At 44.9% G+C, this 23393-nt stretch overlaps 1 protein-coding gene across 7 annotated transcripts in view; it reads left to right on the top strand.

Annotated features, from left to right (window-relative positions):
- Positions 1-23393, top strand: part of mllt10 (MLLT10 histone lysine methyltransferase DOT1L cofactor) — a 74112-nt gene that overhangs the window by 45513 nt on the left and 5206 nt on the right. For all 7 annotated transcript variants that reach the window (XM_064330936.1, XM_064330937.1, XM_064330938.1 and 4 more), the window contains 6 exons: positions 44-365; positions 3433-4002; positions 9352-9539; positions 17360-17477; positions 19171-19243; positions 21079-21263. In XM_064330936.1, coding sequence (XP_064187006.1) covers positions 44-365; positions 3433-4002; positions 9352-9539; positions 17360-17477; positions 19171-19243; positions 21079-21263 — 1456 coding nt within the window. The remainder of the gene's footprint in view (positions 1-43; positions 366-3432; positions 4003-9351; positions 9540-17359; positions 17478-19170; positions 19244-21078; positions 21264-23393) is intronic.

Genomic DNA, 23393 nt, shown 5'->3' on the forward strand with positions numbered 1-23393 from the left:
TGACCCAGAGCTGCTGTTGTGTGTGCTTCCCCCCCAACTCCAGACCTACAGCAGCAGCAGCAGCAGCGTAACGGCAACGCTCAGCTCACAAAAGCGTCTGGACGATGGCGCGGGACGCTTCACCAACGCCAACTTCCAGGAGGTACCACCCCACCCTGGGGCCGGCACCAAGGACGGGGGGCCGACGGACGGCAAGGGGCTTGAGGGCAAGAGCAAGAGGGTGGGAAGCCATGGCTCTGGTCAACGGGGGCGCAAGTCAACACCCGGAAAACCCGCTCTCTCCGCGGTGGCGTCAACAGCACCGTCCATCACGGTCTCCTCGTCTTCCTCCTCCTCCTCCTCCTCCAGCAGTCCCTTCCAGCAAGGTAGGAGCAGGTCAGGGGCGGGCCGCTCAAGGGGGCGGGCTGTGTTTTCCAACCAGCTTAAACAAATGTGTAAATTTCAGTGCCGTTGGCTACTGGTACTATTAGGTCAATAAAACTTCAACATTCGCTTGTCCTGTTCTTTTTTTTTTTCACCACAGTTTCAATAAGTAGGTTAATGAATGGCTGGAATGTGCCAGCTCCTGCACATCCATGGGTTTCCTGTGTGTGATGGCAAAGGGATTGTGCCGTGACAGGTTCTGGACGTTGTCCAGGGCGGTAACCATGGCGCGCAGGTCACGGTAGCACCGTCGTCTTGGCTGCCACCCATAATCAGCGAACAGACTCTGTATACTCCCTGGGAGGGAAGCGGGTCGCCGCAACAGACCCCGCCGAGGTCAGCATGCAAGTGGGAGTAACCACGGAAACGTGCCCCATGTTCTCCTCTATCAGTGCAAGCAGTCCATGGGAGAGATACTGAAGTGCCGTTTTTGTCTGGACCCATACCAATGATTCACGTCTGAAAGAAAAATAATGTCTGAAAATGTCTTGGCCACTGTTCAGCAGGCTGAGAATCTGGGAATCGAGGAAGAGAGGGAAGGAAGGAGCTCAGGTTTCAGTGGGTTTGTTTTGGGTGTTGGCCTGCATTTTATCTTTGTTTCCTGACAAGCATTTTGCATGCGTCCACAGCGGTACATCTGCAGAGCATGTACATTTGTCCAGTGGTTATATGGATCGTGGATCCTTTGGGCAAGGCTTATTGCTACGGCGGATTTTGTTGCACATCCGGTCTTGCTTCGGTTCAGATGTCTTTCTGACTTGCAGAAGCCACATTTTTTAGGAGCTAGCCAAGGAAATTGAAGGAAGCTCTCACCCGATAAAACTGGTAACGCCACTGTCAAACCTGTCCTTGCAGCACACACACCGGCACGCACACACTCCACCTCCTGCACTACTCCCAGGAAGAATCCCAGTGGACTTGGATGGTAAGGCAATGTGAGAGGCAGGCCTCGGTAAGGTTTCTGCTCTAAACTGCAGGCAGGCAAATGATCTTCCTCATTTGCCCCTCTGCGGGTTTACATTCGTACATCTATTACACAGATGGAAGAGACCAGTCAGTGGACTCGCTTTTCTGGAGTGGGCTGCCTGCAGTAAGGTCAAGAACAAAGTGAAAAGAAGAGGAACCTCAGCTTGTCCTTATGGGCTGTCCTGTGGTTAGCTAGCCATTGTTTTTGTCTTGACTTGTTTAAGGGCGCATGGAAAGCTAGGAAAAGAAACGGAGAGGATAGTAAATTTGGAAGGGAAGCGCTGACAGCTCCTGGCCACAGCTGTGAAAACACGTGGGATTGCAAAGGCACTGGTAAAAGCACAAGCAGCTCGAGGGGAGGAATGTTTAGGAGCTTTAGCTTGGGCTAAGGGTCAACTCATCCAATTTATGATTGCACTTTAGGCATTTGGTGACATTAATAGTAAAGATGGTTAGTAAAGCACTATTAGAGGTGGAGGTTTATAATTAAGTTGCAGTTAACTTGCATTGTGTGACTAGTTTGGCCAGCTATATTTTGAAATATACAAAGTTCCTAGCTGGGTTTTACCAGAGCTCAGTAACACTGATAGTGAGGGGTGGACGGAAAGAAAACCTTCCTATAAAATAATTGAGGTAGCTGTGATATGTAGGCTAGATAACCCATGCGGTTTAGCATATAAATGTTCTCTCAATTTCAGTAATTCTGGGAATACATACTGTAATTGAGGACAATGCAAGGTTGTGTTTTAGAAACATGAAATTGTTCACATACGAAGTGGAATATGGAATTTGTGGATATGTACATGGTTTGCCTTGGTTTTGCATTTGTTTTGCGCAGGTAAATCAACTCCTCAGGCAAAGCTCACGTTCACAGCCAACAGGTTTTAATTTGACACCACATTTAACATTTGTACCTCTGCACTGTTGCTGTTTTCACAAAACAAGGATTTTTCACAAGCAAAACGTTGGAAGGAATGATACGTGCAACTTGTCAAGGAGTGTGTGACATCTGTGCCTCTGGGCAGAGCTGGTATATTTGCCTGTCTGTGAGACTGGCAGCTTGATCTAGAGTTTGACTAGCACACTGGTGCACAATACATACTCATTTTAATACAAGCAGCTGCTATCCTTATTGTCTTGATGTGAATCGTTGATCGCTTGACCCATGGTGTGTTGGTGCTGTCAATGTTTTATGAGAGCAGTAAATTAAAGCTTGCCTTTTTAAAATCGAAATAAAGATTTTTCTTTGAACGTTGAAGTGAATAGTCCTTTATTTTTATTGCTTTTTTCCGGTAAGAATTTGAAATTTAGGTTTCCTGTTTTTAGCTGATTTTTATTGGAAGAGCAGTATTTCTAGTTTCCTTGAATTTTCTGTTGTTCCTATTCTATGCTCAGATTTGTAATATGAACCATAGTGTCAATAGGAGCTTATCACTTTCACCTAATAATGTTTGTATGAAAACCATGAGCATTCGCGACTTTGTATTCTGTCATTATAGTGTAAATCTCTGAAGACGAAAAGCAGGAAAGTTGGCTTGAACTGAGCCCTGCTATTAAAACAAGCGGATATTTTTATTCGTTTAGTTGAGCCCAGTTCTGAAAAATGGCACTTTTCCACAGTGTGTTGCAATATATAGAAAGTATGTACTGCCATAATCATTTCCTTTTATAAGCCAGAATAGAAGGATCAGGTTACAATGTAGATAAAGGGGAAATTTTCAGATCTGTAGGCAAACAAACAGATGTCCCATTGTGAGTGAATGCCAGCTGTATAGTGTTATTCACACAGATTCTGGGTGGGAATCAAGAGGGATGGTGAGTGAGACATACTGTACAGGCCCAGCAGACTGGCTTGAGTCCTTCAGTGCAAAAATGTAGTAGTTGGAAGTTTTTTTTTTTTTTTTGCTTGTTCATTTTCATCATTTTCACGTACACTTACCAGCTGTAACGTTCCTGCTCTCCTATTTTTAGGCTTCATAGTTTTGTGCATCCAGGGTTATTCCCTTTACAAGAAAATGAGTTCTTGTCCATTCTCTCTTTCAGGCCTTCTTTTGGGAAGCAGCGCGAAGCCGTCCTCGGGCGGCTCTGTTACTCAGCCCACGCAGGACTTCCAGAGCTTCTCGGAGCCCAGCTTGCGCAATGACCCTCTGTTCGGACGCGGGCTCCCCAAGTTGGGCGGGGAGGGCGGATCCACGGAGGGCGTGGTCACTCTGAGCACTTTCGGGTCCTTGATGTCCCTAGCGCCCAGCTCCGCTTCGCCGGGCACCAAGCACTTCGAGAACTCTCACCTGGCGGGCGAGCTGGGCGGCCTGGCCCCGGTGGCGTACAAGCGGCCCCAGGCCTCCGGCACGGAGGAGGCCTCCAAGGGGAAGAAGCGTCGCTGCAACTGGAGGAACCGGTACGGGCCGTGCCGGCCCCGAGAGCTCCCGGAGCTGCCGGGCCACCCCGCCCCGACCCCCTCGTCCTCCCCGTCCTCCTGCATGAGCCTGATGCCCGGCCGAGCCAACCCCGCCAACGGCAGCGGCGGCAGCACCGGGATCCAGAAATCCCCGTCTCTCCTCAGGAATGGCAGTCTGCAGAGCCTCAGCGTCAGCTCCTCCCCTCTTGGACCAGGTGGGCCCCTCCTCATACACATTCACGTAAACGGGAGATAAAAACATTCTCACCCGTACGCTACAGGCACTTAGCAGACGCTCTTATCCAGAGCACTTATCCTGGTGTCCAGAGCAACTTGTAGAGCCTTTTGCTTTTAACATAGTATCCATTTATACAACTGGATATATAGTGGAGTAATTCAGGTAAAGTACCTTGAAAACAGGTACAACAGCAGTGTCCTGGAAATTGAACCAGTTACCTTTCAAGGCCAGTTCCTTAACCCTTATACTGCACTACAGCTCTAGAACTCAATCTTACACAAGTGATCATTTCCTGACCTTTTCATTTTGCTTTATTCTGTACTCAGACTAGTGATGATGCAATTGCCAGTACTGTAAGGGCATGAATTTTCATTGTTAAAGAAACTGGTGTGAACTCAGTGTGTGCGCCTGTCACATCATATATAAATATGCACTCCGGCTTCGGTGGAGGAAGTGTTTGTTACACGTTTAACAGCTGTTTTAACCCACGGAAACGCAGTTTTTAAAAAAAAATCTGGTGATAAGACTAAGGTTAAAAATTTTCTCATTTGAAAGCCTAGAAGCCTAGTCTTCTGTCACACTGTTTGGATCCAGCACTAACATCTCAGAAACACGCTGTCTGTGCTGGAAGGCAAAACAGTGTATATTTACCTCAAACTACGAAGATATAAAGAATGTGCTTGACATTTTGTTTAAAAGTCATGCCTCAAAATATAAATAACTTGGTCTTTTACATAGTGAAGTTGTCTTCGCTAGTAATATTTTGTGAGAAAGAACCGTGACCTATTGTATGTTTAAAAATAAAATGCTCTTATGGGAAAAAATGGTGGTTGATTTGCCAGCTGACATAATTTTTGTCACAAGTCTGCTAACTGGGAACCTAGCATAACATCAAATGGCATTAACATTATCTATGTGGGTTGCAGCATTCTGTTTTGTAAAGAGACACCTTTAGTGCTGAAGATATCAAACCTGTACTAGATTCCTCCTGTTGCAAATTCTGATACTGTACCTGCACACAAATATGTATATTATACCTGGACAAGAGGACAGTATTTCAGGCTGGTTTTAATGGAATTTGCACTTCAGTGAGAGGGATTGTGAATGGCTGAGGAACATGCCTTTCCTTATTTTGTTATAGGAGAAGCGAAAAAGTGAGGTGCCATTTTATTTTCCCCTCAACATTTATGCCCCCAGAGGCAAAACAGAGAAATATGTGTGTGTGTGTATTATTCACCTCTTTTTTCAGAAAATATTTGCATGAAATATCAACTCTATGTTCATTAATCACTAGTATCAAACAGTTATATTTTATTACAAGCAGGAATCCTATTACAAAAGATCAGGTCCAAGTAAAGAAAGTATAGCATAGTATTTCAGTTTGTCCTTTGCCTGTAAAATAAGGAGACTAAATGTGGGACAGCAGAATCATGAGACTCAATTAGTGCAGCAGGGGTGTCAGGCTTTCAGGCATTTTTTTGAAGGGGAGTAGAGACCAGATTAAAATTTTACATCCACAGAAGGAAAGCAGACAAGCACTGAGGGATGGCTTGGAGTACTGTGGTACTGTGTTTGTTGCGAGTCAGTCTTTGAGCTCACTTGCCCCTGGTGAGGAGACAAGCCACTACACCCAGCAGCTGGTGTTTGTCATTACAGGAGCCCATTTAACTCCAAGCGGGTCAAAGTGCCCCACTGTGTCGGCCCTCATGTGCCTCCGATGAAGAGTCTTGACTTGGGTTTCCTCGTTGAACTTCCATTGCGACACATTAACCTGCAGAGTCAAACTGGGGGAAAGGAGCCCATAACAGCCAATTAGTTCAAATTCATTTGTTCCTCCCTGTCGGCCACTTGGCAGAGAGACCCAAGTGAGTTGGCCAACCTCGCTTACTCATGTGAGCGAGTGATTAGAAATGCCCTGACCCCTATTGGCCTGTCTCTGGCACTGCGGCTTTAAGTTGGTGACAGGCACATTAATGGAAACGGCACTTTCAGCACACCTGCCCTCCCAATCATTTGTATGCGCGCACACACGTTTCAATAACACAGTCGCTTATGTGCTTGTACCCACACGTCCTCTAATGCTCATGACATACTCTTGAACACATTTAGTCTAATGATACATTGTGTGTAACTCACAGCAATCAGTTGCACATCTTACAGTATGCAGCGCGGCATGCAGCGCAGCTAACTTGCACGCACTGACACTCAGCCATAGCCGCAGCGGAGCTGAGCTCCCCCACCGTTGCTAAGCAACAACATCAACACTCCAGAATCCTGTGTGAGAAGTGACAGGAAGCACTGCGAAAGCGCCTCGCCTCTCTTCCTGTCCTGCCAGGGGCTGACTTATCCATCCACTCGGTTTCCTCTCCTCTCCTTGCAAGCTATCAGTGCTTGGAGACTGTTGGGAGCTGTCCCCCTCACCTGTTGCCGTCCTTTGGCAAGACGGTAAATATTTAGCCAGGGTTAATGCACAGCAGTAATGGAGTGCACCGACCCATTTATCTTCCTCTCCCAGAATGCAGCTTGTCACTTTTTTTTGACGAATGACTGTTTTATCAGGCAGGGCCCTGGGGCCTATTATTAAAGGCAAACATTCATCTTGCTGGAGGTGGCCTAAGACTTTTATGGGGTACAGTTCTTGTAAGGGTGGAAAAAGATTTGGAGTTGTAAAGTAATATTTATCTGATATGCAGGGTTAGTGGAGGGTGAACCAGTTGTCTAGAATGTTCTTTACGTAGTTTGGTCCTCAAGCTGTCTGCTGTGGAAAAAACTGCACTTTATATATAATCCGATTTTTGTTTTCCATTTTTTTGGGTTTAAGAAAGCTGGCTAGCGCCTTACAGCGTACAGTTCTAACTTGATAATCAAGAGCCACATCATGGCTACAGGGACTAGAACTACGATTCTGGTGCGTGTAAATTTACGTGCACGTCCTTTATTTCTGTGTGACGTGAAATGTCATCTTAAACCCCACTGAAATTAGCCGGATGAATTGAACTCCAGTTCTGAAGGATCCTTATCAGTCCCTGAGCCGTGCTATTAACCTCTCTCTGAACCCGCATAGATTTTCTGTTGTGAGGGAAGAGACCAGTTTGACCCAGCGTGCTTGTTGATCTAATTTGAAATTTGCTCCACATACCCAACGTGATTGTGGCGGGGGTGGATGTTAAATCCCTATCGATCGTAAAGACTGCCCCAACCCCCCCCCCCCCCCCCAAAACACGTAGCCCAGGATACGGTGGCAACTGGGGAGGGGGGGAGGGGGATTGTGGGTGCTACACCCCATAAGTACTAGGGGGAGGAGGTAGAATGGACCTCCCAAAGGGTGGAGAGAAATCTGAGGTGTTCAGTTCAAATTTGAGTGACAATTCAGTTGTGCTATTATATGTGAAATTTCCCTGTGTGTAGTAGGTGAGTGCATACTGCTGTAGCTTGCATCTTAACATTACCGGTGGGCCTTTAGTGCAGCCTGCACGAAAGACGCCTGCAACTCAGAAACCTGAAATGGAGCCCCTAATTACAGCTGTCAAAACTTTTCGGACAGACGTGCAGCTACGAGACATCGTCCAGAGGTCTTTGCTTCCCCGCGCGCACGAAAAGGACCGCTACGTTCGCGAGCTTAGCGCTGCGTACGTGCCACGTGCCCTCCCCCCCGCCTCCGCACAAACAATGCATCCTTGTCCTCGCGGTTAATAGGCTCTGCCGTGAGCCGCTCATTGTTCCGTGGGGCAAGAGAGGCCTCACTCGCCCCCTCCAGAGGTCAGAGAGGGCAACGCTGGGTTCATTTGGGGGAGGGAACAGGGGGTTGGGGGAGATCGATTCGGCAGCACCGACAACAAACAGGAGCTGGCATGTGATGGGAGGGCCTCACATGAATATGAATGGGCTCCTTTTTCCCCCACGCATGAAAAGCTTAAACTAATTATATGTAAGAACATGTGAGTCATCAAATTGTCCCCCGTTTTGTGGGTCAGTGGCTGGCCGGTCTTGTATTAATGTGTGACTCAAACGGGCTTTGTTTCATCACTGAAATCCGAAGCCCAATGAGAACAGGCCGTGTGGAATACGCACGTGTTTTTAGCCAATGCTAAACTCATTCTGCCTTTCTGCACAATGTGCCGACCAGCAAGCAACTTGGAAACTATATTTATGTACCTATACTATATGTTTCATTACGGAATTTTTTGTGTGTGTGTGTGACAATGTTATTGTTTAAATGTGTGTATATGAGCACGATTGGAGTGAAAGAGCAGCCAAAGGGCAGTGGACAAAAAGTGCATAAATAAAAATTGTGGGAAAAGTGTGACCAGTATTTAACGTGGCCAAACTGCCTACCTACCCCTAACAAACATATCACTGATATAATTGACTGATTTTTCAATTAGTAGTTTGCTCTGACCAGGTCTTCAGAATCAATTTATTTAACGAAGTCAGGCCTGTAAAAGGTGTCTTGTGTAAGTTTAATTGAATTAGGGTGTCATCCTCAAAAAGGAGCTACGTTCACGCACAGTTGAGATGGAGATAATGTGAATTTGCTATTTCAACATGAACTTAAAAGCTACACAAGCTACTGATAGCCTGCTCACCTCAAAACGAATCTGCGTGCTGAATCAAAAAAAAAATACAAATTAAGGTAATGACTTACTGTTGTGATGAAAGTTTAAGAGTTGAATAAATGGGCACTATTTCGAAATACTAACTCCACGTTGGAGGTTTCACATGACAAAAGGGCACAATTGAATATGTGTGTATTTGATATGAAAATCATTTACACATGCAAAATACAGATGCGCTCTCAGTTGGCATACCAAACAATACCAAGAGTTAAATTCAACACTGACTATAAAAATATGGTATTGGGATAATGTGTGAAAGGTGTTAACCTTTTGAACAAGTACAAAGAGGAGCAGCAAGACTAGTTCTATGTCTTAAAAGACAAATAAGCGGAGACTAAAGGTGTTCAATATCTGTATTTCCTGAAAACGTAAGCTGAAGTTTTGCCTTTATAATAGGCATTTCTACGTAAAGTACATTGTGAAGATGTGGCAGGCTTCAGATTATGACAATCTGGCAGCAGTTGTGTGTGGATATATTAATTTATGTCTACATTAAATTTGAAGACAACTCTGCAGCCACAATTTATGGCTGTGGACTTAATATAGTCATGTGGAGGGGAAATATCCTCACCTTTGGCTTACATAATCATTTTTATACAGGCTTTTTGTCAGCATAGTCTTTTGAATACTGTCAGTGCAGTATGCTGCTGGAAAGTGAGTGATGTCATGTTTGAGGTAATGCTCCGTTTCTCTCTGTGTCGCCCATACAGGTGCATTCCCCAGCAGTGACCCGCTGGTGCCATTGATGAGCGCAGTGAGTGGCCCGAGCGTCCCTCTGTCCAGCACAGAGATGCCTCAGCAGCTGCCCGCCGTCCCGTCTCTGCCCAGCACCCCCTTGTTGCCCCCCCTGCCCCACTCGATGCCTGCGGGCCCCCACAATAGCACTGCCTGCACCTACGTAAGTCTAACTGTTCATCTGCAGACTGTACTCTCTAGCTCTCATGAAGCAGGCCCTGCAAACACAGGCTTGGTGCGACAAGCTTGCGGTTTTAAGCAGAAATCATTTCTGAAAAAAACTGTTGTGCACTGCACTGTGGTAAGCTGCCTCCTTGGGGGGGGGGGGTTGCGTGGGTGGCACTGGCAGGAAGAGCGTAGCGCTGCTCTTTGATAATTGGTGTGGAACACTTCACCCCCCTGCTCTGTTCCAGGCGCCTCTGTCGTGTCCCCGTGACAACCACCCTGTCACTGAGCATCCAGGCATCTCTGGAAACGAGGCAGCAGCACCAACTCAGCAGCTTCCTGTAACACTTGCCCCGCCTCCTCAAAGCAGCCAGAATCACTTAGGATTCTGAAAAACTCAGAAACTAGTATGAATGAGAGTTGACTGTAAATTTATTTAACCATTTAAGGTGTAAGATGGCAAATATGTGAATACAATGTTCCTAACTGAATATTTTAATGCTGATGTAACTACCACTACTGGAGACTGAAAGTAATGGAGTTGGACTTGGAAATTGTGAAAAAACATCCAAAAAACGGTTCACAGTTATTGTAAAGAAATGTTTACATGCAAGCTCTGGATTGCACGCTGTATATCTGTAGGCTTTTAAGCACAGATGGTCAGCTTTGTGTGATAACCTTGAACACAGACCATCTTCCTGGAAAACATTGGTTGTGCACCCTGGTCAGACAGTGGTATGATTTATAATCATTTTGATGGCATTTCAAAGGCAGCAAAATTAATATGGTGTATACGCTGGCCCAATATTGACTGCATAAGGAAGTATTAGTACCACCTGTACATAGATATATATGTTTTCAAATGACGAATACTTGTAAAAATACCCTTCAGCTGCATTTTAATTGGCTCCGTGCTGTATTGGAAAGGCACTGTAATGTATTCTGATGTCATCTGAAATGAACAGAGTTCAAATTTATGAGCAGCATGATCTGCAATTATCACTTAGGTGCATTGCATGACGATAACACTAGATTTTTGTTGTAATAATTCCAATCAATTTTAATGAGGTAAAATTACTGTGCCTATATTACGCACAAATTAGTGTTGTTTACAGCATAACACCACCTGTGGTTTAGCGTGTCTGCTGCTGCATCTGTCAACATATGGTGCCATATTCATATTCTCCTCTGTAACAAATAGGACCTTCTCTTTATATTCACATCAAGTCAGTAACTAATTCATGGTTTCAACTTAATTACAGTTTTAGTTGGTTCCACATTTTTGGCAAATTGAGGGTGTTGGTGTTTAGACCAGGGTTTTTGAAGACCAGCTATTTCCCTTGCGGAAGTTTGAGAGATTATATGGTTAACACAGTCGTGTTACCATTTGGTAACATTTGTTGTGTCTTAGTGATCCTCTGTCTCGCAGACTCTGGGAGTGTACCATTATTATCTGCTGGGGGGATCGTTTGATGTACAAACAACATGTACTGGTGTTGTTGGTTCACAAGTTCTGTTTTGTCTACTGCATTTAACTTGAAAGAGAACCTGTTTTTAATCTTCTATCCTGCAGTCTGTGTAGTTCTTAATGTCTTCAGTCACAAATGCGGGTACAATTTCATTCTTTAGAAAAAAGAAAAAAGGGTGAAGGTTGAAAAAATGCTTTTTGTTCCCCCCACCATCGCTTTAACTTGTTTAACTTGAGTTTAAATCAATACAAAGGTTCATTCAACATTTTAGTATGAATATTTTGATTAATGACTGGAAAATTATCAGATGGCTTAAATGTTTTTTTTTTTTACAGACAAGTTCTTGGCTGCTGTATACTGGCACAATATTTCAGGCCTTTTCAGCTATTCAATTGAATTTTTTGCGTAAAGTTATTAATATAATCACGTATTTAGAGTCACAACGTGGGGGGCTGGGTGCTGGGGCAAAGAGATGGTTATCTGAGAGCTTGGTGAGGAGGAGATGCAAAGGACTAGCTCCCCCCCCACCCCCCACCCCAACCCCAGACCTGTGAGCCTACTCTTATCTCATGCTGCTGTAGCAACCAGCGGTCTCCTGGCAACTAGCCTCTTTATTGAGCCCAGCACAGCCCTGCTACCATGCAAGGCGGCCCCAAGTAGGGGGAACCAAAGAGGGGACAAGGGGGTGTGGAGAGCACTGGTGTGTGGCAGGAGAATTTCCAAGACAATCTTTACAGGTTTCCCAGCTAACATAAAACATTCTCACAATGTTGCTGCCATGTACTGGAAGTGTTATAACATTGACAAAACATTCTTGTAACATTGTGAGAACATTGTGTTAGCCGAGTTAGCATCACTTTCTTAGAAGTTTCCTGAATAAGATTGTTCTAAGCTAACTATCCGCATCAGAAAAGGGTTAGACTGTGCTTAGGAGCACTCACAGCATGCAGACAAACCTTCAGAATTGGAGGCGATGGCAGTTCAACAATATCCCCATGTGACATTACAGCACAGCCCTTCGCCATTTGCGATGGGGAGATTAACACTGCGGAAAACAACTGATCACGAGCGAGAGAGATAAATAAAAAAGGAGCGGGAAGCACACAGCTGTTTGTTAGCGTTAAGTGGGGGGGTTGGTGTGAGCACTTCAGTCCCTACCGGCTCACTGTGTGTTGCCATACACCCCTCTGTGATTTCTTTATTCAGAAATATCAAACGCTTTTAGACAGTGGCAGATGTCGAGAAGATATGGACGTATAAATGTCATCATATTTATACAACTGCGTGCATGTGTACACACAGTTATGCACTCATGCATGTGGGCAGTATTTGAAAATTTTCTCATTTGTTGTTAACCCTCTTCCTTGGTCAGTTTTTTTTTAAATTTTTTATTGTGTGTGAATGAGTGGAATTGGAATGCTAACTTATTCATATACCTCAGAGCTCCTTATGAAGGCACCGAGGTCAAGATTTGCCATGCCTTTGTATAAACCGCTTTATCCAATGGTCCTACCTTTAGAATATGAATAAGTAGACTAGGTGTCAGTATGGATGGATGTTTCCGTAGTAATCACAGCTACATCACTGCCATTCATATCCATTTTATACTGACATTACTTTGCATTACCTTGCATTGCTCTGAAATACGCATATGATTTTGCCTGAAAGCATTGCTTAAATTCTACAATGATTGATGATGATCTTTAGTTAATTGGATAAACCCATCTGGGCAACATCTCAGCTTTCACCAATCAGCAATGCATGGCTTTTTTCTAGAATAGGCCAAGTGAAAGGGAAATTTAATCTATGCATCACATAAACTTTAAAGGTCCAGGAAACTGAAATCTGTGGATTCTTTGCTGATGTCTTTCTAAATACTTTTTGCTTTTAAAAATGGCAGAGAAATATTTTTAAATGATTCTTGCAACAAACAAAAAAAGGATAAAAGCCTGTGCTGAAATTGGCCTTCTTTCCCCCTTGGACAAATGCCAGGTGTTCAGTGGGCAGGGTTAACTGGGTATTAGTTATGTAATAAAAATGTTAGTGTACGGTAGCTCAGTGTTACAATGTTTTTACTCATTGAATGATCTTCAGGTTTAACTATATTATGGTAAAGCCTAGTTTATGTTGCCTTTTTTCCTTTTGTCTGGTTGTGTAAGGTTATTGCTCTAACCAGCTGTAACCTGGCTAGCGATGAGGAATGGTTACATATGACGTGTCTTACAGATATGAATGTTAATTAGCATGGGATACACGCCAACTCTCAATCAATCAATTGTCACTTCTGGGGAATATAACCACATTTGAATCTGGTTGCCTGGACCTTTAATATATCTTGTAACACTAACAAGCCACCAGCTAGTTCATGTGGTTACATGATTGCATAGTAGACTTATTTAAAAACATTGCAGAAAATGTACTGTTTGTTTATTCTAAACTCTAGCCAGAAATGAGAAGGACATTTATATAGGCTTATATACCTGAATTCCTGTTTTTACTAGATTGTCATTGATTTGTTGGTGATAGAACAGCTGCCAGCCTAGCTAGGAGAAGTTACAATGCTGTTGATGCGTGGTATAAAGAACAGTAATTTTCTGATGTGTAACTGATGAATATGTATATTGCCATTTAATACTTATGGTTGAAATAATATATTAGCATTTAATTCAAATAAAAATGAAAATGCCGAGTGCGAGTACACCCTCTTATATGACTGACATTTATACGTCCATATCAATCCCACCTTTATCTCAGTCTGTCTAAAGCTATTCAGTGTTACCCAATGAAAAGGACCCAGGAGAAAAAGTTCAGCTACCACAGCCCTGACCCCCATCCCTTATCTACATTCTCGCCGCCCAGTCCACCACAAGCACTTTCCACATTAACGTAGACAATGGTGCTCAAAATGTTAGGCCCTGAACAATTAGGGTGCCCCCTCCCCTCCCCCCCCCCAGCACGGAGCAGTGCCGTGTGATGCAATTGAACCTGACAGCTTCAACAGTGGGAGCTGCTCTTGGGACGTCAGCACGGTTCACACTTGGTTTCATCTCCAGCCCCCCACGCCCCCACATTCTGCATTTTAAGAACCTGGATGCCCAGGGTGGGCTTCTCTGTGTGCATGTGCATGTGGGTGTGGGTGTGCACAGGCATGGTGGTGTGGGTGAGGAACTTCACTGGGGGCCAGGGGAGAACAGGACACTGCACTTCTGTTCAAGAAAAAAGCGGCAAAATAAAGAGGCATGGCTGGAGGTGGAAACCAGTTCATTTCTGCACCTGGTTTGAGCAGAATTTGAGGGACGAGAAAGAAAGCAGGTGAAGCCCTGGTAACAATAGCATGGTCTTCACAATGTTCACTGGTTCTTTTCTGTAGCTAGTTTGTTCCTCCTTGAGTAACAGACTTTGATTTAAAGAGTAGTGAAATCTGGTCAGGTTTCCTACAGTGCTGACTGCTTCCTCTGTTTTGAGAATGGGAGATGGTGTTTTTTGGAGACTGGAACAAGTTAAAGAATTTATCCAAATTGTTGATTGGGGTGTCCATAATTTTGTAAGAATACTTTAATGTACATACAGATATGTTTACTTGCATCTCCTGTAGTGTATTCCTTTCTGTCTTAGTGGCAGTGACATTCGAAATAAAATGCGGAAATTAATGATTATGTTTTATTGTCAGAATTTGAACTTTGCTTGTTGTGTATGGTCTTGATGAGTTATTGGTTTGTAGTCGTACTTTAATCTGGCAGTTATGGATGTTCATATTTATATTGTAGATTAATGCCGCAACAGGAAATAGGGATTTGCTGACCGTACTACATAGTACATTTGTCTGTCATTTTTCCATTATGTATGCATCCCGCACCATTACCTCATGAATAATATACTGTTGCCCCATGATGTTTATTTTGGAGATGATCTTTTGAAAAAGACTTGCTTTACAGTTAGCGTGAAATCCCATCCTGAGGTATTCATAGTTTTTAGCTGACTCAGAGGCTGAAATATGCATTCATAGGGATCACATGGCTTTGTCCACACCAGCCAGTCGACAGAATGGTAGCAATTAATTCTATTGTATTGCTTTGTGTGGTTCGGCTAATCTCCAAACTTGTTTTTAAGCTCGTGTGGGTGGGTGTGCACAACATTGAGAGGTAGTTTTTTTGAAATGCCACTTGGGCTGAACTGCCTGTTTGCGAAGTTCATTGGGTCACAGTGTTACAAAAATGACCTGTCACCAGAATCAGTGTTTAGACTGAAAGACGCCTGGAAATAAACAAACTGCTCACAGTCCGACCAAAGGAAAAGAACTGGGAAAGTAATGCGGTGGTAATTCGGCATCAACAGAAGCTGCAATGCATATTTAATAATTCTCTTCATCTCTAGCCTTTAAAACCACTAATAACCTATAAGTGCACTTGTCCTCCGCCTACTCCGACCATCAAATAGAACATGGCCGCCGCTTAACTGGTGGGGCTGCAGTAAATAATGCAGGGGGAAGAACGGAGGCTGGAGGTTCTTGTGTGTTCCTTGCTCTCCCTCCTGCCTCTGACCCTTTCCTGCTCTCTGTCCACCCACAGTCCTCCAGGAGGATCTGTTTTTTTCTTCTGAAGATGTGTGGCTGCGTGGTCTACCTAACTATCAGTAGTATTTTTTTTATTTTTATGAAGGATGGGAGGGTGCGTTGGTTTCTGTGATTATATAGCTGGTTGATCTTAGTTTTAATCTGGGAGTGGTTCTATCAAGGCTTGTGGCAACTTCAATATCTATGAGTGGCTTGTAATAGGGTTTAGTAAGGATGCCACCATGGTTCTAGCTGTAATGGGCAAAAGAGCTTGTGCTGCTTAGCGAGTGGGGTAGCTTTTGCCTGAGTCCTGGTCCTGGTCGGTTCTGTGGTGCAGCTCAGTGTAGGGTGGAACGAGCCCAGGACAGGCCCACGCGGTCCGAAAGAGGGACGAGGCTTGGCCACCGTCGAGAGGAGCAGAGATGCAAGGGGTCGAGGAGTGGGAGTGGAGGATTTTTCTGCCTAATCTACCTCAGCTTACTTTTACATCGCTACCAGATGTGCCCCTTTCCAGAAAGCAATAAACAAGAGAGCCCTGGCAGACAAAGGAAAAACGTCATTCTTCGAAAGTGAGAACCTCTGAAAAGTCCAAACGCACCCAGCCAAAGCACAGGAATTTTCACTGCGCCGGATTATGCAACTCATTTGGAAGGCTGCAGGTTTTCGCCTAAATTCTGTCACGGGCTCCATTAGGCGTTTTTGCCCTGTGTCGCGGCTGAGGCTGGGGAAGGGGTGTAAGGGGGGGGGGGGGGGGTCGGTGCAGGAATTGGAGAAAGGGGGGATTTGAATGAAGGATGAGGCTCCAACAGCCAGTGGCTGAAGGAGGGAGGGAGGGAGGGAGGGAGGGAGGGGAGGGGAGGGCAGTGTGAGGACAGATTGGACGCTAGCCAGGTCCTTTCCGTGCTGCCCCCTCCGATGCAGGTCTCTTTTTGGGTGGGGGTGCGGGCGGGGGGAGGGGAGGGGGGGTAGGTCAGGGGGCTGTACAGGCCCTCTGCATTTTTTAAGGAGGGGGTTATTTTATTGTGCAATAAAATGGCCGATTTGGTTGTGTTAACATTCAAGTATAAGGAGACGAAATCGTTTTGAAAGAAGATGTAAAAACGGAAAGAACGAAAAGATAGGTGTATAAAATACATTATTGCAAATGCTCTTATAATTATTGCAATTAATTATGCAAATATTATTGAAATTACCTGTTGATCTGTTGATCACATGATTTAAGATGTCTTCCCGTCTCGTTTTCACACGCACTGAGGAAGGATCCGTGCCAGTAATACATTTTTTAAAAATCCTGACTGCGAGCGGGGAGTGGGGTAGAGCTGCGCGTCCGCATGCGGTTTATCGTAGCGGGCCGCCTCGCCACGCTAAGGAGCTAGCCGTTCCGCCTAGCATATGCCGTCCCCCTGCGCCTCCACGCTCCCGACCGCCTCCCCCCACCCCAACCCCCCATCCGCACTTCTCATTTAGGAAATGGTTTAATTGGATTAAATAATTAGCATGGGAAGCACATGGTCAGCATACTGTAGAGCGCGGCTGAGTAGCTGCATTCCTCCGGCTGCTCGCGTTGATTCCACCGACACGCCGCAGCTTAGCGCCCGTGAGGCCAGCGGCTAGCCGCGCTAGTGTCGCTCCCCGTGTACGCTTGCACAAGTGTGCAGCCCGCGTCTACACGTCTGAGCCGGATTACTTGAAACGGCAGCGGTGGCGGTGGAATTCTGAGTGATTTCTTGTATGTTTTGTGATTGGGTGACAAACACAGGCCGGGGATTCAGCTTCTGCTAAAAAATTGTTTTGCAGTCCAATGCATTGCCCGGGTCCTCCTTCAACCTGGCCCCCTCCCACATGTTCGGGAACCGCCTGAACCCCAACTCCGCCATGGCCGCTATGATCGCCCATTCGGAGAGCGCTTCCACAGGTAAGGCCTCCGCCTCCCTCCGCCCCTTCAGCTACCTGTTCATTTAAATGCATTTCCATTCATCTGACTGCTAGCTCAGTAGCAGGTAGGTCTGTGTTTTTTTTTTTTTTGTGAGGAAAGTGATTTGCTGTCACAGACAAAGGGCACAGAATATCACTCCTGTCCTCTTGGTCTCAGTCCATAATTCCCATTTCAGAAGAATATTCCGGAATAAACAGCCGCCTGAAGCAGGCATCTCACACACACTCACACACTCAGACGCACACACACGCACACACAACTGAGTGAAAGAAAAGTAAAGAACTCCGTCAGCAGCTACATACACATTTGTGTAATGCACCGTGTTGGTGTCCACACTGTTCTCACACTTGGTCTGTGATTTTGGTAGGCTGCGTAAAAATGGGGCTGTAACTATAGTTGTGTGGTTAGACCCCCCCCCCCTTCTCCCCCCCTTCCCTGCGGTGAAAGGGAGCGTTTTGTTTCCAGAGTGTTTTTGCAAGACCCTATAGCCATGTGCATGGCAGGGGGGCGGGGGGAGGCGACCGTGGGGGAGGGGAGAGGAGATTGGGGGGAAGGGCTATAGCACTTGAGAAATAATGGATCAGTCATGCCTTCTGCCTCAAAGAGAGGTTACGGGGGTCATTTGATTAACAAAGGGAGAAAGAGGACCCCTTTTTAAAGAAACCACATCTCGGGGTCCCTCTCGCACTGCTCGCAAATCCACTTCCTCTTTCACTACACGTAATTTATTAGCGCTTCACGCAAAACTTTATTTAAAAACCGCTTTAAACATGCGCGCAGAGCATATGTTAGCATGGCGTGCAACATATTCCTGCAATACATACTCGCAATTTGTTTTGACAGTTACTTAAAACAGCCACAGCCCCTCTAACGGAGGGCACAGCACCCGTCCAGCGCTAATATCTTTTGCCGTCCCCGGCGTTCGTTTTGGTCCGCGGATCACGGAGCGTCGCTAACGCGGTTTCCGCGGGACCGGGAGGCAGCGCGAAACCGTAAAGCGCTTCCTGGCGGTGCCCGGGTCCAGCCCTGTGGCGGAGGCCCGCTATCCGGTGACCCACAGGGGTCAGCGCGTAATGAGACGGGGGCGCCGAGATGCATCGCACATGCCACACAGGGCCAGAACACCGGCTTAGACAGGGCAAGGCTGGAGCCAAGCCCAATCAAGTATTAGGTCGGCTGGAAAGTGTTAAAATGAGAAGTCGGGTTGGGGTGGTGGTGAGGGGGGGGGGGGGGGGGTTGAGGGGGGAGAATGGGATTGGCTGTCTGTCACTGGGGGCGGGGGGGGGAGGGGGGTTGCGCTAGGCCGGCCGCATGTGTGATTCATTACTTTCGCTGCAGAAACTGAAAAGAAGTGTCTGCTGTAGGGCCTGCAGGCAGGGCAAAATGTGGGTCTGTGTGTGGGGTGGGGGAGTGGGGGTGGGGGGGTTAGTGGAGGGGGGAGGGGCAGGGGTTGAGAGGAAAGAGAGAGAGAGAGGGGGACTCCGCCTGACACACAGGGGCTCAGTGTGCGGGTCGAGCCGCCAAAGACGACACATTTAGACCCAAGATGGATTTCTCCGGGGGCGGCGGGCGAGGGGGCCGGCGTTGCCGGGGCCGGCCGGCCGGGGAGGGCAGCGCCGGCCCCGCGTCTGCGGCGGGGCGCCTTATCGACCGCGCTCTGTTTGCGTTTCAGATCAGGAGCTGGGAGACAATGCGCACGGCTTCCCTGGAAGGGGCGCTTCACCAAAGGCGAGCCTCTCCCCTCGGTGAGTCCTATTTACATTCCAGCGCCCAAAGATAGCCTCGTCCGTCTGCTCGCCACCCCACCTCGACCCCCTGCACCCGGCCCTGCGGTCGTGTCTCAGCTCTCAACCAGCAAACAGACTGCTTTCTTTTCTCTTTTTTTTCTTTTTTCTTAAATAAACCTTGCTGATCAGTTGTCTGGCTCAGTCTTCCAAAGCAGTTTGTACATGCTTGATAGGAAGGATGTTGAGTATTTACATTTCATTTTTAATCATTCAAAAGATGCTGGGTATTTTTTTTATATCTTTATGTGCTACTTATGTGCATTTTTAAAGAATATGGTGTGTTTTAATGTCTTAATTTGGCTTGTTTGTTTTACCAAATATTTCATTAAATTATTGATATACTGTGCTTAAAAAACTGTTATAATTAACAAAATTGTATATCAGTATATGCATTAGGACATTTTCAAATTTTTTGTTTCTTTTCATTCTGAGAATTTGTAATTACTTTCAATTAATAAGGAAATTTTTTTAATTTTAATTGAATTTTTGAATTTTTCTGTCCAAGGTTGATAATATTTTTTTATTAGGTCCTTTTTGAAATGTATCATACATTCACATTTGATTATTTATTTTCAGTCTTATAATATTATCTTGATTTTGTAGGTCAGTGAATAGAAATTAGTAATCCAATATTTTTTATGCATCTGGTTGCACAATTTAAGTGTATTAGTGTGCTACTTAAAAAAAAAATATATATATATTATTATTGTTACAAATGCAATTAAGTCAATAATAGATTTGCACTTTCTTGTAAGATGATTTTTAAATTAATAGAATTAATTAATTCATAAATGTAAGCCAATTAATAGAGGTGTGTAGTGTTCATATGCTTTGTAAATGCTGTGCTCACCAAATTTAACCTTTTGGCTTGAGGCACTTTTGAAAAGAGACAAGTTTGGTTCTCATAATTGAAACGGTTCAGACTGGAAAGTAAGCCGGCGTTGAGGAAGTGCAGAGAAACGTAGAACCATAAGTATTATATGTGTTCATTGGGTATTGGTTTATATGGTTATTAAGAATTGAATGAATGAATCACCGACAAATACTGAGATGTGTACCTGGAACATTAATGCATTGAATGCATGATGGTGTATCTTGTGTTTTAGTGGGAGGAGTGGGCATAGCTAGGAGAAATGAAGCATAGTTAATATTAATACAGGGCCTGTGATTGTGGAGATTGATGACTGACCGGTGCCATTCTCCGAACAAGTGTAATTACCACGGAAATGGATTCACGGCCGCATTGGGTATTGATGAAGTGTCTGACGCTGGACACATTCATAATAACACAGATCGTGGCTGTGTCCAAACAAGGGCGCAAAGAGATTTACTGCCCTGGGTCCCACCGGGCCTAGATGCCCACCGTGAGCCCCTTTTACTTTAGTGTACAAAAACGTGTACGGTTTAGGGCGAAAGCATGCAGCCGCTCAAGGAAACTGAGTATTTTTAGAATTGCGAATGACCACTTCCAAGTGTTTTGATCCCTCTGGCTTACTTCTCCAGTCTGTCTGCATAGTGGAGCTTGAGCTGTGGATTTTAGCACAGGAGGATACAACGAAGACACTGCACAATAAATCTCTGCAGAATGCACTTACGACAGTTAACAGCACATGTAAACCATTGTACATACTAAATCAAATAACGTTTGACAGGGTTATTACGGTGATGTAGCCTCTTTTATTAGCATAACACAGAACGTCCGCGTAACCAGGTATCAATTCAGGAATGATAATCAGCAGGAGTCCGGCAACATCCGTGAACAACTGTGCACCCTCTCCCACCTTCTCCCAAAGCTCCCCGGTTAGCGGCCTGCAGATCCGGTATGACCCGCCCGGCCCGCCTGGCCCGCTCCTCCCCAGCTCGGGCGTGGGCGACGGCGGCTCGCTGCCCCCGGTGGCCACCAGCATCGAGCAGCTGCTCGAGAGGCAGTGGAACGAGGGCCAGCAGTTCCTCCTCCAGCAGGGGACGCAAGGAGACGGTAAGCTCCGCCCCCCCCAACCCGGCTTCCCGCACATGCTCACAACCGTTTTCAGTCCTATAAAATAAATCCCATAACTTCTAACCAGGTTTGAGTTGTTTTTCCCCCACTGAGCATGCTGTGAAAAGACTAGGGCTCCACATAGCTCTGTTGTATTTGGTTACCATTTGAAAAATGGAAAGAAAAGATTGTCTGGAATTTATCAGTTAATTCTTACAGTTTTTAATGTTAAAAGTTTTTAATGCCAAAATGTTATTTTGAAATTAGAAATGCAAAAAGTTACTTGGTTTTCCAAAACAAAACGTTGTTTTGCACTGTTAATGCAAATCTCAAACCTGAGCACTAAGTAATAACTAAGTTACAAGTGACCACAAAACCCGACATCGCATTTTGTTATATGGTGAAACTGTTGGACTTTCCTGAATTTCCTGAAGCGCATACATCAGCATACAAAAGCTAAAAATGGAGTTAAAAGATGCAGAGTCTAAAGTATATATTTTTGAGTAGTAGTATTTCCTGCAATGTACACTTGAAGGATTAGTGACCTCTTTCTTCTTGTAGTTAATCATAATAATGAAACTAGTATCAGGTTGTATATAGCTTAGTATTAAGTTTTCAGTGTCTTATGTTTAAAGTGCAAGCTTTGTATTTGAATTAACTGAATTTGCCATTAATGTTGTGGTTAGATGTTACATTATTTAAACCAGAATTTGTATTGTCTCCAAAATGACTATTCCTGCTATGTGGAAGAAATTGCATGTATGGTTCCTGTGCAAAATGTGACAATGTTGAAGCAAATACATCTGGTCTTGAACAACAACTTTCTGCGTATAGGTAATTCTAGACTGCAATTTCATGAGATTAAGAATTCAGTAGATTGATCAAAATAATGGAAGTGTACTCCTGTTTCCATGTATTTATCTGTATTTGTACTGTATTTGAGTTAATAGTCTTGACTCTCCCATGTGATTCTGAGAGCATTTATATCCAGGTTTTTTGTGCTAAACAACAACAGGTTTTTGCAATACTGGGCCAATCCTGCCACTGAATAGACATTGTTATACACAGGGTCGGTAATGTCTGTTGGTTTTGCTTTTCATAGTGTGTGTGTGTCATGATTCTGTGGTTTTCCTGGAGGTAGTGATTTTTAAATTCTTTCTAAGACGCGATTTTAGTGGAATTAATATTTTTAGATTTGCTTTATAAGGTAAATCTGTGGTGTATGATTATTTCCTAATTCAATGACAGGGTTTAAGGCTAACATGGGTGTCACATTATGGCAAATAAATGGAATGTCAAATTAATTTGTAATGATATTGAGTAATTGCATTTCCCTTGAATCCCATATTTCAGCAGTCACTGAACGCATGGGTATCTTAATGAATATGTCTAAGAACCGCAATGTCTGCGCTCATATTGCTGTTTTATTACTCTTTTAATGTATATGTAATTACTTCCTTAGGTAAAGTGAGGAAAATGAGAGTAACTGTCATTCAGGCTGAAAGCACTATTGTGGTGTTTAATTATAACTGACTCCGAGTCTGATTTAATGGCGTTTTATTTCCTCGCTAATTAAGTCATTATATTTATGATTGTAATCAAATGTTAAGTCGTATGGCAATATGTTTTTATGGCTCCCGTTATATATGTCTACGGGTTTTTGTAATTAATTTTTAAAATAGTTTTGAGAGCTTCATGCTGGTGTTAGAGCAGTACCTCTGGCAGATCTCAACACGAGGCCGCCTCTTTAAATTTGGGGACGCTGCCGGCCGCCCGTTTCCATTTTGCGGATGGCAGCTGCGGCGAGCGCGCTCGGAGATGAGGAAGTGCTTACCGGGTTAATCTCGTTAGCTTGAGTGGCTGTAGGCTGGCCCAGGGCGGCTCTCTGAACATTCCGTGCCGCTCGGACAACAGAGGGCCAGGAAGCGACCAGGTGGCAGCGAATCCCGGCACTGCCAGGGGTCAGAGGTCATCCCACTTACAGGGGACCCTCAGATAGCACTCACCAGTCACTGCCGGGGGGGGGGAAGGGTGGTGACATTCTGAGCTCAGATTTTATGGGTATTTGTGTCTTCAGAAAGGGATTACGGTAGCCTGGCTTGTATTCAGTTTGGAATTAGTATATTATGT

The sequence above is a fragment of the Anguilla rostrata genome, chromosome 4 (assembly GCF_018555375.3).
Source record: "Anguilla rostrata isolate EN2019 chromosome 4, ASM1855537v3, whole genome shotgun sequence".
Taxonomy (NCBI): Eukaryota; Metazoa; Chordata; class Actinopteri; order Anguilliformes; family Anguillidae; genus Anguilla; species Anguilla rostrata.